This window comes from Seriola lalandi, unplaced genomic scaffold (genome assembly GCF_002814215.2).
Source record: "Seriola lalandi dorsalis isolate HSWRI2012SDOR001 ecotype SW California unplaced genomic scaffold, Sedor1 jcf7180002054544, whole genome shotgun sequence".
Lineage (NCBI taxonomy): Eukaryota > Metazoa > Chordata > Actinopteri > Carangiformes > Carangidae > Seriola > Seriola lalandi.
In genome coordinates, this window is record NW_019525097.1 from 4,834,391 (window position 1) to 4,847,845 (window position 13,455).

The 13,455-nt window shown below is 43.4% G+C and overlaps 1 protein-coding gene across 6 annotated transcripts in view; it reads left to right on the forward strand.

Moving 5' to 3' along the window:
• gphnb (gephyrin b) overlaps positions 1–13,455 on the forward strand; it is a 91,283-nt gene that overhangs the window by 59,038 nt on the left and 18,790 nt on the right. For 2 of the 6 annotated variants that reach the window (XM_023415046.2, XM_023415047.2), the window contains exons 9-11: positions 6,253–6,294; positions 8,559–8,633; positions 13,308–13,364. The exons of 2 other annotated variants lie outside the window; for them this stretch is intronic. In XM_023415046.2, coding sequence (XP_023270814.1) covers positions 6,253–6,294; positions 8,559–8,633; positions 13,308–13,364 — 174 coding nt within the window. The remainder of the gene's footprint in view (positions 1–6,252; positions 6,295–8,558; positions 8,634–13,307; positions 13,365–13,455) is intronic. 2 more of the 6 variants (XM_087176288.1, XM_087176289.1) reach the window with 2 other exon arrangements.

Genomic DNA, 13,455 nt, shown 5'->3' on the forward strand with positions numbered 1-13,455 from the left:
CCCCGACTCAATCATCTTAAATGAGTATGAAAACGACAGAAACGGAGAAAGAGGCAGAGCGAGAGGTGAGAAAGAGCGAGGGCTGAGAGGGTGAAAGAGTCACATCCGTCTCTCTCTCCTCAACAAAAACGCTCATGGGAAATGCACACACACACTCTCGCACAGACATGCGCGCACACAGACCTTCAGTCATGCGTGTATGATCTAGCGCAGCACACGGCACCGTATGTGCAACTATATACCCTCCTCCTCCTCCTCCTCCTCTTCGTCTCCTCCTCCTTATTGTCTCTTTGACTTTTGCATCTCCTCGCTGCTCTTTCGCTCTCTTGTGCGTCCTTCTCACTCCAGCCTTCCCTTCTTCTCTCTCTCTCTCTCTCTCTTACTGTCTTGCTCACCCTTCCTCACTCACCCTCTTCCAGTTAGTGAGTGTGTAAAAGTGTGTGTGTGACTGTCTGTGTGTGTGCGTGTGTGCGTGTGTGTTCTTGTGTGCATGTGCCGGGGAGCTCATTCTGTTCCGACTCCAGGCAGAAGATGGTAAGTAATGTCTTTCCTCCTGCATTTCTCAGAGAATGTTTACAGGTTTTTGAGTGTAGAGGGCTGCGTGTGTGTGTATGTGTGTGTGTATGTGTGTGTGTGAATGTGCGTGCGTGTGTGTGTGTGTGTGTGTGTGTGTGTGTGCAAAAGTCATTTGTGTGCCTTTTTAATAAGTGAAGGATTTTGTATTATTAGCTGAGTGGACATGGGGGTGGATGTATTGCGAGTGCAGTGTGTGTTTTGTAAACACAATTTGTGCTCTTGCATACATATTTGTGCATGTGTGTGCTGCTGCTGATGATGCTGATGATGCCTGAAGGAGGTGTGCTGTCAGGCCATGGATGAGTTTAGGGGGTAAGGAGGGTGAGTAATGTCGCGATGGGACTGCTGACTAGCAGGGGTGGGCTGCGAGATGAGGAAGTGGAGGAAGAAGGGGAAGATGATGAAGGGGCTCACGCACCTCATATTGTGGCTGTGGTGTTAGGAGGTGGTGGACATGGTTACATAAAAAAGACAAAGGAAAGAGGATGAGCGTGAGCAAGCGAGACACTGTAGCGATCTCACAGGACTCCACACGCTCCCTTAATGTTTAAGTCATGCAATCAGCCAGTCACTTTCTCAGAAACAGAAGCCACTCCATCCACATTAACCCTCTTCATTTAGCTGCTTCTTTCATCCAGAGCTCCTTAAAAGTTATGCAAGAGCAGAATAAGAAACCCCTTGATCCCGATGCCTGTGCTGTTATTCCTTGTCCCTGGAGTTATCCTGCGCTTCCCTCCGGTCACCAACATAGCAGCTTAGCTGGAGCACTACTGTAAATGGAAATAGGGCAGTATGGATGAAGAAGTGTGGAAGCAGCACCTTCGAAATCCATGACGGCTTTAAACAGCTGACAAGGAGAAGCAGCAGGGTATTGATGTAGCTGTGGAGAATGACTCTACCGATAGCTAAATGTCAGGTACAGCCATAGATTTGCAGCTTTATCGATGCTACGTTACACACAGGTTCCCACAGCGTGGGGAAAATAGATCCGTGCAGGCCAGTTAATGCCTTTTTGTGCCTTTTTATGTATGAGTTGTTAATTCCTGCTATTTCACAGAGACAGTAAAACACTGATATAGTTTATGTCAAGACAGGAAAATCCAGTTTAAATCCGAAATGAAATCTGGTCATCATTCACCAGAAACCTAAAAAAGAATAAGGATGCATTCAGTAGTAGTTAGCTTATCTTAGCACAAAGACTGGAAAGAAGGGGAAATAGCTAACCTGACTCTATGCAATGGTAAAAAAATCCACCTACTCTAAATCTCACAAATTAACCTGTTATAACTTGTTGATTGAATTGGGACAAATAAGGATCATGTGCCAGACTGTTCCTTGGATGCGATGACTTCCTGTAGTCTCTGCAAATTGTCTTTTAAGCCCAGTAAGTGTCTATGTGTGAAATTAGACAAAACTTCACAGGTTGCTGCTTTAGAATGAAGGAGAGCATGAAACTGATACATGAGGCAAGTTTTCTGGCATTGGAGACACTAAAATATTCGTATTGCACTGACAGATTTTTCTTTTACTTCTTTGAGGAGAATAAGACTTTAAAGATTCAACACAGAATGATTTCATAAGGGTTTTTTTTTTTTTTTTTTTTTTTTTTTGGCAGAGCACTACCCTCTCTAAAATCTGCTTAGTCCAATCTTTGCATGGCCTGAGGGGAAATTGAAACATGCATGTCAACGCTGAAGCATTTACCCTCCTCTCTGTTAAGAAGAGAGACAACAGCTTTCAATAACTATATGGAAGAGACAGTGTGATATTAATTTAGCTGTGAAGAATAATGATTCTAGCCTGTTAAATGTCAGGTGTGGGGGGTGGGGGGGGGACGTGAGTCATATAGAAAAAAGGATGTATTATAATATGTGTGATATATTGTTGCAGAGACCAGATGAAAGTAGCTCCGGCCAGAAGGAAAGTGCTCTTGTCTCTGATTAATGTACATGTATTGAGCCCCCCCCCCTTCTTTTATTTGGCTCGCAGTGTCCATAGACCATTTGGGTCAAATTGCTTTAGGCTTTAAGTCAAAATCACTTCCGCTGAGTCCAGTGTGCTTGTTCATGTGTGCACAGAGCGTGTGCCCTGGATGGGAATTTTTATTTTTGTTATACAGACTTTTAGGTATCTACAAGTCTTAATACATGAGTGACAAAGCGTGTTTAAATATGCGCTTACTTCATCACACATGCAGTGGGACATGCATCTGTATGTGTGAAGTTTGCGTGTTTTGTGTGCGATATTATATTTGTCTTGACTTACTCACGCCCACTGACTCTGAGAGTTTGCCTTGAGGGCAATGGAGAGAGAATGGAAAGAGTACAAGAGAGCTTTGAAACAGCAGAGAGACAGAAAGAGAGAGACAAACAGTCAGACAAGGGAGAGGGAGGGAGGAGGGAGAGGACAGACAGGAAATGAGGGGCAGTAAGAGGAATGGATGAGACCGTCTGACCAGCTGTACTGAGCGTGCTCAGTCACCATGTGATGAGAAGCGGGGGAGACTGGTGAGCCGCATAACACGGGCCTGTCAAATCAGCTGTGTTGGCTCTCACTCTCCGCCACGCCAGCAACTCACTCAATAGCTCATTAATTTCTAATACATGTAGACGTGGAGACGGCCATGGGAGGGTGGTGATGGATGACTGGAGCTGGACGATGGAGCACGCAGCACATGCTCCCAGTCAGCTGTGGTTGTTTGGCTTTTACACCGTGGATTCTTCCTCACCTTTATTTATTCCGGTGGGGGGGGGGGGGCAGGTTTTTGTTTTCAATAAGCTGCTGTTTTCAAAGCGTAAGCACAAAACTTAAAATAAGTCGAAAGCACTGACAGCACTCACATTTAATTTGACAAGCGAAGACAGCGACTCATCAGAAGCCTGCACAGTGACGGTCTGTGATATTATTCAGAGGATATTTACGTCGATCAAACTGATTCTGTAATTCAGTTTAGATACAAGGAAAGTGTAATCCAATAACCTACCGTTTCTATCTTACATAATTGTTTTATATGTCAATAGGTAAAAGGAATGCAACATTGTTCCTTTCCCAGTTTAAGGAAAATTCTTGACTACTAATCATAATCTTTTTTCTGATTTTCTTAATAGAGGTAAAGCACATTTTCTCAGTTTGTTCAATTCTGAGGTTCTTGTACTCAGCTGTAAGTTTAAGTGTGAGATCACCTCCACCTCTGCAACATTAAAATACTGTTAATATTTTGTTGCTTTGCCTTAAGTAACATTTTGAATACAGGACTTGTACTGTAATTGTTGTTTTTTAATTGTGTTATTGTTACTTTTATTTAGAGTAAGTAAAAATATTATTAATACTCCGAATGGGTCACGCTAACTTTGCTCTCATTGCCTCTGTAGTAGAGATTTGGAAAACGACATATAACAAGCAGAAAACTTTTCCAAATAAAGTTACATTTCCATTGGCGTTCTTTAAGTTTTCCTAATGAACAGACGCTATGGCTGCTGCTGGCCTGGACGTTACATGACGCCAACATTGGTGAGGCAGATGTGGACTTACGGGAATATATTTCTTCCATACATTTTGCATCACATAAGAGGAGTTTCATTATAAAACAACAGTATAGGCCCACATGCTGTTTTGACAGAAAGCTGCTGCCCATTGTACAATATTTATGACCCCCCCCCCCTTTGGCAGTATCAGAAAACTCACTGCGGCAAATAGTAAGTGACGGAAGTGAAGAGGACAAAAAGGTACATTCAATGTTATTGAACCGAGCTTTCTCTCAGCAGAGTGTGTCCGTGCTGCCGCAGTAGTTAGGAGGACCATGTGTAGTTCTCCTCCTGAGTTTCAGTTTGTGACCGCCTGTGGTTTCCTGCCAGTGTCCATTATCTGAGCAGTGAGCTTGATGAGAGCAACTACTGTGAATCTACAGCATTTCAATTAGGAGGGATGGGATGCTCATCTCCTTGACACTCCCCCTTTAAAAAGTCAATTTATTATATCAGCTAAAATGTTACTGTTTCATGAAGAAAGGTCGGGATTCGTCTTATAACTTCAGTAGTAATTCATTGTGAGCTTGGCTTTTAATGCCAGCCATTATTGTGTTGGGAATAGATGTGATATTTCTTAATGGATTCCCCAGTGATGTCATTTTTTGAGCTGGAAGGCTTTGGGAACAGTAAAAAACCTGTGCCAAATATAGAGGGCTGTGTTTGCGTGGTGTTTTTGTTTTTTTGAAATTTTGGCTATAGCTCATGAATGCAATGCTGTACAGCAGCTGTCTTGGACATAGCACGTGAACGGCATAACGGCTGTAGGTAGAAAAGAGAAATCCAAATTCTGATCACCTCTAAAATTTGATCTAACCACATCAAAATGTCAGGAAATCTATGGGCAACAAGAGGCAGGAACATAACCTCCATGCAGCCTCATTAGTGGAGTTAATAAAAGTCTTCATGTGCCTTTTGGTGGAGGCATTGTTATTAAAAGTGCCTTACCACAGCATGAATGAAAATGGTCCAATCATGGGTGACCCCGGTAGGGCAGTAATAGGTGATAGAAATGAATTATGTTGCATTTTCCTGGCTCATTTTATTTCCCGTGTGATTTCGGTTTCTACAGTGCGCCTTGTTCAATGTCTTCTGTGTGCAACATGATGGGAAGGAGGGATAAACGACTGGTGCCTGCATTGATTTCTTACTTATAGAACTGTGTATGGTGGGGTTTGCATGTTTTATCAGTTACAATCGATTGAAAGATGTTGATTATGTCATTGTATGACCTAGCATAGCGGTAAATATACCGGCGGAAAACCGCAGGCTGTCTGTGATATTGCCGGAGATTTCAGTGGCGTTATGTGTTGCGACTTGAGACAAAGAAAACAAAAATGCATACTTGTAAGAAAATTATTCATTGATACATCAAATCAGGACTTGAAGCATAAGTTAGCTCCAGTGTTCTCATCGTTTATACTTTATGCAACCAAGAGCGCATGGTACACGCTGTACATATGTCTCCTACACTGACACGTTTGTGCTTACACCGAGTACTCCCATCCTGGATTAAGATGACGTGCATACACAGGAATGGTACAGTATAGTGGCAGTCATTCAGATCTCAGCGACAGGATTTAACAGGAAGATACTCCTCTCTTTATGAGCCAGACTGATTTTTAAAACGTCGATGTGCAGGTTTAAGCAGGGGACGTGTGGATCGTCTTTCGCTGTCGGGTCTGGTGAACATAAACACTCACACACACAGTTTAAGCTGATGAGAAATTGACACGATGTTCAAAATGTGTGATGTTTCCTGTGAAACCTGTTCTCCTACTGTTCTGATGGGGAGTGAACCCCCATGCAACTCCTACCTGCTGTCCTGACCTGTCCTGACCTGTCCTGTCCTGTCCTGTCCTGTCCTGTCCTGTCCGTCATGCCCTTGGCTGCCTTAGCCCATCCAAGATAGTCACACAGAGACCTGATGTCCATCCTGAAAGACAGAGGGCACTGTCTGCTCCACCCGTCAGTCTCTGTGTGCCTCTGTCTGGCCCCCGCCCCCCAAGCCCAACCTGCTCCCCTCTGCTCAACCCGGCTTTGGCTCTGTTAACCCTCTTCTCTTCTCCCCTCCTCTCTCTCTCTCTCTCTCTCTCTCTGTCTCTCTTTCTATCTCTGTCTCTCTCTCTCTCTCTCTCTCTCGTGGCACCAGGCGCGGCTCCCCTCCTGTTCATCCACCCTAAGCATTGCTGAGGTACTCCTGCATGTGTTCTAATGCATCGTTACGGCCGTCATCATGGCATCGGTTTCTACTCCCTCCCTTCTCCAACCGCACCTCTGACTTTCTGCCTGGCATGATTGCTTCCCCTCACTAAACCTCCTATCCTTTCTCTCTTGTGTGTGCTGTCCTGCCTGATACACACCTGCTGTCTCTCTGTGGGTTTTTTTTTTTTTTTTTCTCCCCTGTTCCTCCTTTTGTGTGGATGTGTTCTTGTTATGTTTTTACTCTGATTTTGTCTTGTAGTTAAACGTCCCGTTGCCCTCATCCTGGTACAAGTTCTGTATCTAACCCTTGCCTTGTTTCCGAACTCACACACCCTCCAAAATAAACACACCTCCATCACTTGGCATATTCCTCAACTGCATTTCAACCTCAGATCTGAAGTTGAAAGATGCTTGAATTATGTATTTGAATGAAATTGATATTGCTTGCACAAACAAAGTGCATTTCTCTCCCTCTGTTTACACACCTCAGTTCCTTTAAAGGGGCCTCTCTCTCTCTCACACACACACACACACACACACACACACACACACACAAACACACACACATACACACACACACACACACACAGCAGCTTGTAAACAGAATAGGTGCTGTATGTGCGGTAAGCCCTTACAGCACTCCTGTGCTTGTTACTCTGGTCATGGCCCAATGACTCTGATCTGTGAGTGATAAAGACATGGGCATAGAATAGTGCTGACACTTGTCCAATGTGATATTGAAATCCATTGATTAACTGTAATTGCCCAGTAACGTGGAAAAGAGTTTGGTAGCAGATTTAAAAAATAATGTCCATCTCAGAAGGTGGTGGGAGGTTGTGTTCAGTTTAATCTCATTTCCATCACTTAGGTTTAGAGATAATTGAGCCTTATTTACTGTTTTCTAAATGCAAAATCCAGTAAAATAATCCAATCAATTACCTCTTTTCCTCAAAGTGATTGTAATGTAATTACTATTTTCTTAGCCATATGAGTTACAGTTCAAAACTAGCTCATAAACAAATCACTGGAAATTGGATTACTGTAGTCTCATTACCTGTAATCTCTGTTGAGAGTTTCACTGATGGGCCAATATTTCCAGCCAATATTAGGTTGTCATAGATAAATAGCTGTAAATAAGAAAATGCATCACAGAAACACCAAATACAATCAGTAATTTAGAAATTAAATGTATGTTTATAATACAGGCTTACCTGGTTCACTATAGTTCAATATATTTTATTATTGTTTGGATTTTTTCAAACTTTAAAGGTTTAATTTTTACATTTTTTGTCATTTTTTGTCATCTCAACTTTAAGAATATTTTTCCACTGTGGTGTATTATTTCAAATTTTCTAGTATATTTGCTGTTAGTGTCACGTTTTTGGCATTTCTCAACTGTAAAATGTGCAGTTCAGATTATGTTTTGTCTCATTTTGACAACCAAATCTATATGATTCAGGGGGTTTTGTTTTCAGTATCTGGCCACTGGTTGTGCTGGCGTTAGATTAATCACATAAGTTCTGATATAAATGAAATTCATTCCTGCTTTATTGTAATTGACAAAAATACGGCAGGAAAAATCCAAGCATCACCTCCTTTACTGAAAGCAATTGTAATCCAGTTACTGTGCTCCAAGCGGTATGATTTAAAGTTCACTACCAAACAGGTCACTAACTGGATTACTGTAGTGCCATTACTTGTAATCTGTTGCTCCTATCCCAGCTTGTCACATGTAGCCAGAGAGAGGCCTTTTGTAGGGCCAGGGGTCAAGCACTCACTTGGATTAACTTCCACTCAGCTTCCACTTGCACACACACTAACTGAGAGATGTGTCCACAGTAGCAGTGCTCTACTGGAACTGTCGTCAGATGCACAAACTGGTTCTGTTCTTCATCCATCTTTGGTTCTGTTCTGTTGGTGGTGGTTAGTGTTTTCTAGTGACTTGTTTGCCACATCTTTTTATTTTTAAATTTCCTTTGATCCGATTGCAGAGTGTATGTCAGGTTAGTACTGGCTTAGTTCTGGAATATGTGTGCGTGTGTGTGTGCGTGTGTGCGTGTGCATGTGTGCGTGCGCGCCTTTAGTGTGTTTTTAGTGCATTTGCGTGCAAAATGAGGAGACTGTGTGCAAATGTGTTTTGCCACTAACTGATATGTTGTGTTGATCAGGGTGGGTGTGCATGCTTTGTTGCCTGCACATGTGTGAGTATGTGTGTGGCATGAAGCTGAGTGACTATCCTGTGGCTTCCCTCAGGCCTCACGGAGAGAATTCAGGGCTCACCTGGATGAGGTCATCACGCTCAAGTCAAGGTACTCTACCTTGGACCAGGTAAACCCGCTAACCTTCTACCAACCTCTTACCTACTAGCATGCAGGCCACTGGCATCCCACAAAGCACCTCACCACACTAGTGACAAAACACCGACACACACAACCAGCAGCCAGAGAGGCAGCTGAGGAAGAGAGCACCCTGCTATAGCATGTAGCACTGGAGCAGGTTAGCTTACTTTAGCTTATTGTCTTTGCTGATAGTCCAAGAACAACAATTACCACATGCACAGAATATGGTGGCTTTGCTAAGCAGTAGCGGGAGATACAAGAGGAAAAAAAAAAAATCCAGAAAAGTGAAAATGTCACAGTGTAATAGATCATAGCGGGTTAATATTGTAGGCTCATAGACCCAGTTTACACCTGCAGTCTGTATCTGGATATCTTATCTGGATTATAATGAAACCCATCGTAATGCAAGGTGCAATTGCATGCAGCCAACATTGCAATGCTATCCTATCATCAAGACCACATTTGGCGGTGGTCTAGCTCACATTGTGTTGAGATCTCAGCCAGGTGTAGATGCAACCTGTACAGTTTTACCATATTAGCAAAAACAAAACAAAAAATGCACCCAAGAACATTGCAAGGTCACAGAACTCCTATCTCAAGCAGGGCTGGCAGAAAATTATACAAATTCAGTATGTCGCAGTCCGCCATGTCCTGCTACCTAATTTACATAGTGAAATCTGATCACAATATGGGAGAAACTGAGATAACAAGAACGCTTATTAATATCAGCTCTGAATGTAAAGGCCGGTGGTCTGATATTATTATCCAGATACAGATCATATGTTAATACCAGGCATAAATGGGGTCTTAGTCTTGTTCTATAAACAAACAAACAAAAAAAAAAACCCATAACACTTTCCCATATAGTGGATTCCTACTGGGGGAGATGTCTGTTGCGTGAGCCATTCAGAGCAAGGTTTAGAAGCAGTGTGGTGATACACATGGCAACACAGTGGGTGAAATAGCAAAGGGAGACGCGATCACAAGTCGGAAGAATTTGGACATCGTTGCCCCTCAGAAGTTGCCCTGTGCATCACCATGTTTAGCGGTCAGCAACATTCCTCCCCATTGCCTCTCTCTGAGATCTCCACCAGCACTCATTCTCTCATCCATCACCCACCAGGTCATTTGATGTGATTTGTGTATCAGTGGCTGGTGATGTATTGTTTTTTCTGCAGAGGATGTGAACATATGTGGGTGTATGTACCTGGTATGGATTTGTGTGTGTGTATGTGTATGTGTGTGTGCGAGTTGTGTGTTTGGTGTTGGGTTAACTGATGAGACATTGGGCTGCAATTGTGAAGCCCAAGAGAAGCCACAAGTGCACCACAGTCAGTGGAGAGAGCAGAGGCCTTTGCCAAGACACACACTTCCCCACTGTGTCACTCTTTCTCTTTCCCACTGTCGCCTCCCCCTCCCCACCTTCCTCAGGCTCCTGCCTTCAATCCCGAGGGAAGAGGACATAGCTCTAGATTGCCACAGTAGCGTTTTGTCCTGCCCTCTGCCACTCTGTCGCTATCACGCCAGCATTTTGTCCTCTGCCATCCCCTCTCCCTTTCCTCGCTCCGTCCCGCGGCGCGAGGCAGTTGAAGCCGGCTGAAACGAGCCTCCCTGCCCTGTCACAGCCCTCTCATCCTCACGGTGGACGGATAAATCTTCCTCTTTTTGCATAATTTGTCTGACAGCTCCTTTGTTTTGTGCTGAGCTCAGCACTGCGGAGGTTGCATCCCATCATTTCCTAGAGCGTCTCCTCAGCCGGACGGTTATTGGCCCCATCGATTTCCCCCAGGTCGCTCGCAGCCCCTGGGCCATGTGCCTCGCTGACCTGGCCACACTCACTATTCTGTGTCCGTACACACCGCCACCGCCGCCACCCCACTCCTCAGCCCATTGATCTTCCTGGCAGATCTCCATGACAACCCGTCGTCAGGCTGTTTCCGCGGCGACAATGGGGTTGGCGGGTAGAGTGATTAGTGTTTCTGGCGTGGAGGCTGGTGTTTTTAGATTTTTGTGTGTGTATGTGTGTGTGTGTGTGTGTCTGCATTCCCAGCATACTGCAACGTGCCATTAAGACCAGTGGAGGGTTGTCAGGCCCAAATCCTCAGACACACACACACTCACGCACACATGTCAAGAACGACTTCCAGTCACTTTATTTCTATTTTACTTCATTTATTTTTGCTTACTGCGGGACTTTCCAAACTGTTAAACCTGCTCTCCTTGTGTCTGTATGTATGATGTGTGTGTGTGTGTGTGTGTGTGTGTGTGTGTGTGTGTGTGTGTGTGTGTGTGTGTTTGTGTTTGTGTGTGTGTGTGTTTGTGTTTGTGTTTGTGTGTGTGTGTGTGTGTGTGTGTGTTAACATTTGCATCCCTCATATGAGCCCATTCTCTTGTCTTACTTGGTTGGTCTCTCACCAGTAACGGGGGATTGTAGCGGAGGGTAGATTAGAAATGAGTGTGAGCTTGTTTGACAGTCTGCTTTTTCGCATCCCCCCCACCCCCTCTATATGTCCAAAACACCCCATTCTGCTCCTGAACTCCACTTCCACATATTCTCCTCACTTCCTATCACCCCCCCCATCCCCCCTCCGTACCTTTTCCACTGTGTTCATCTCCATATGCAAACTGTCTCCCCCCATGGCTCTCTGATGGTATGATCTTTTCTACTGAGCTATTTTTTGCCATACTGAGGTCTCGTTTTCCACCCGTGTCAGTCTTAGTGTCATCACTCCACACTGCATCAAGGTTTTTAGCTTTTTCTTAGTTTACGGTGACTGTATACTTGCTGCATTAATCCTAGCTGCAGGAGAGATTAAAGATACATTACTATAAGGAGAGAGTATCTGAAACTGGATTAGGAAGTAGAAAACTTGTGATTGTTGTGGTTTGTCTGTGTGTTTAAAGAGACCAGCTAGATAGTGAGATTCTGATGTAATTGTACTGCGTTAATTGTGTCATTTTTTTTAATTTTAGATGTCCTCTGTAGTTCTTTTTTAGCAAGGTACACCTTGTACAAAAATGTCCTAGCTGTCGATCGTTAGTTTTCATATGTGCTTTTCAATGTCTGCAAGTTTGATCTGTGTCTTGCTGTAGCTGTATTTAGCTCCCTTAATCCCCACCTTTGTCTTTTTTCTGTTTTTTTTTTTTTTTTTTTTAAATCATACCTCTCACTCTCTCTATATATGAAGGCTCTGCAGTTGTGGCACAAATCTCCTAGCAACCACAGCTGGCGCCGTCATGGACGTCCACTGGAAAATAGGTTGTGCAAAGAACAGCTGAGCTAGAAAAACAGATAACATCAACATAAATGAGACTGCAGGTCTTGTCTTTAGCTGTCGTCTTTCTGTTCATTGTCTTTGCTCTAATGTGTGAAAGATTTGTAACATTAGCTTGGGAAGAGTCAAACAAACAAAGTAGCTACCTTTTAGGTTTGCTAGCTCGATCACAACAGCTAGATGCTACATAGCTTATGATAAGAGCAATTAAAACAAATGATTGTGATTACATGGACTGCAATATTTACTTTGTCAGTCCATCTGCTTGATGTCCTATACACTACCAAGCTAATATAAATGTTGAAAGTAACTTGAAATAGCTAAAGGTAGCTAAAGGTATACCAGTAGCCACCTGCAGTACTGCAACAAAAATATCACCTGTGGCCAAAAAGTATAGAAAGAAAAGACACGTGTTATAATGTTATAATTATTTTTTATATTAGGACCCTCTAAACCATTGAGATGTTTGATGTTTATCATGGCATGACCTAGAAGAGATATGTTTTTAAACATGAGGTTGAGGGAAAGAGACATGACATGGAGTGGGCCGAACTACACAGAAGCAAACCAGCATTATGTGCTTGATGAGCAGCTTTGATTGAAATGAATAATCATCATCCTGGAGTCTGGTATCCAGATTTTATAATCCATCCATGGCTGTAACATAAGGTAGAGGAGTGTCTTTGATAATTAATCATAGTTCTATGAGCAAACCATGTACAAGTAGGATCAAAATAATGTCATATTTGGAATTAACAGTGATGATTAGCTGATTAAATACTAAGATAACATGATAACATTATCTCAAGCTAAAATAATATTGTAACTTCATTTTGTTGTTCCCTCAGGGGAAACTGATCTTGCAGCAGCCATTAAAAATACAACAGAGGACGTGCCATACATAAATACATAAACACACAGACACAAAATAATAAAAAATAAACAAACGAGACCTAGAGGCAGGAGAATAAAACAATAAGATCAACAACTTTGCAAAGTTAGAAATGTTCCATGTAAAAGTTGAAAAACCTGATACTATAAGTCAAAATGTGATCAGCTGGACATCATCGTTGTCCAGGACCTCCAGCATGGCTGCCGCAGGTTGCATTAGGCCGCCTGAAAGCCCTCAACTCTTTCTATTTATCTCTCCTTTTCTCTCTTTCTATCTATCTCAGTTCTCTCCTCGCTGCTCCTCTCCCTTCTCCTGCTAGGGCTGCTTGTTGCAGTGGATGCTTGTCTGTCTGTTTGTTTGTCCTACCGTACGTCCGTCTGTCTTGTCTGTCTTGTCTGTCTTGTCTGTCTTGTCTGTCTTGTCTGTCTGTCTGTAGTGTTGTGGTTGCCGGGACAGATGCACTGATGCCTGTGATTCGATGCTTTATCTCCACTAGCTCCAGTGTAGGTTGGAGGGGCTTAAAGATGATCGCAGGAGGACCTTCAGCTCTCGAGTAACTATCCCGCCCCCCCTTTCCCCTCCACCCCCCCCTTTGCCCTTCCCTCACCCTCCTCCGAGGAGCGCGCAAAACAAACGCCCCGCTC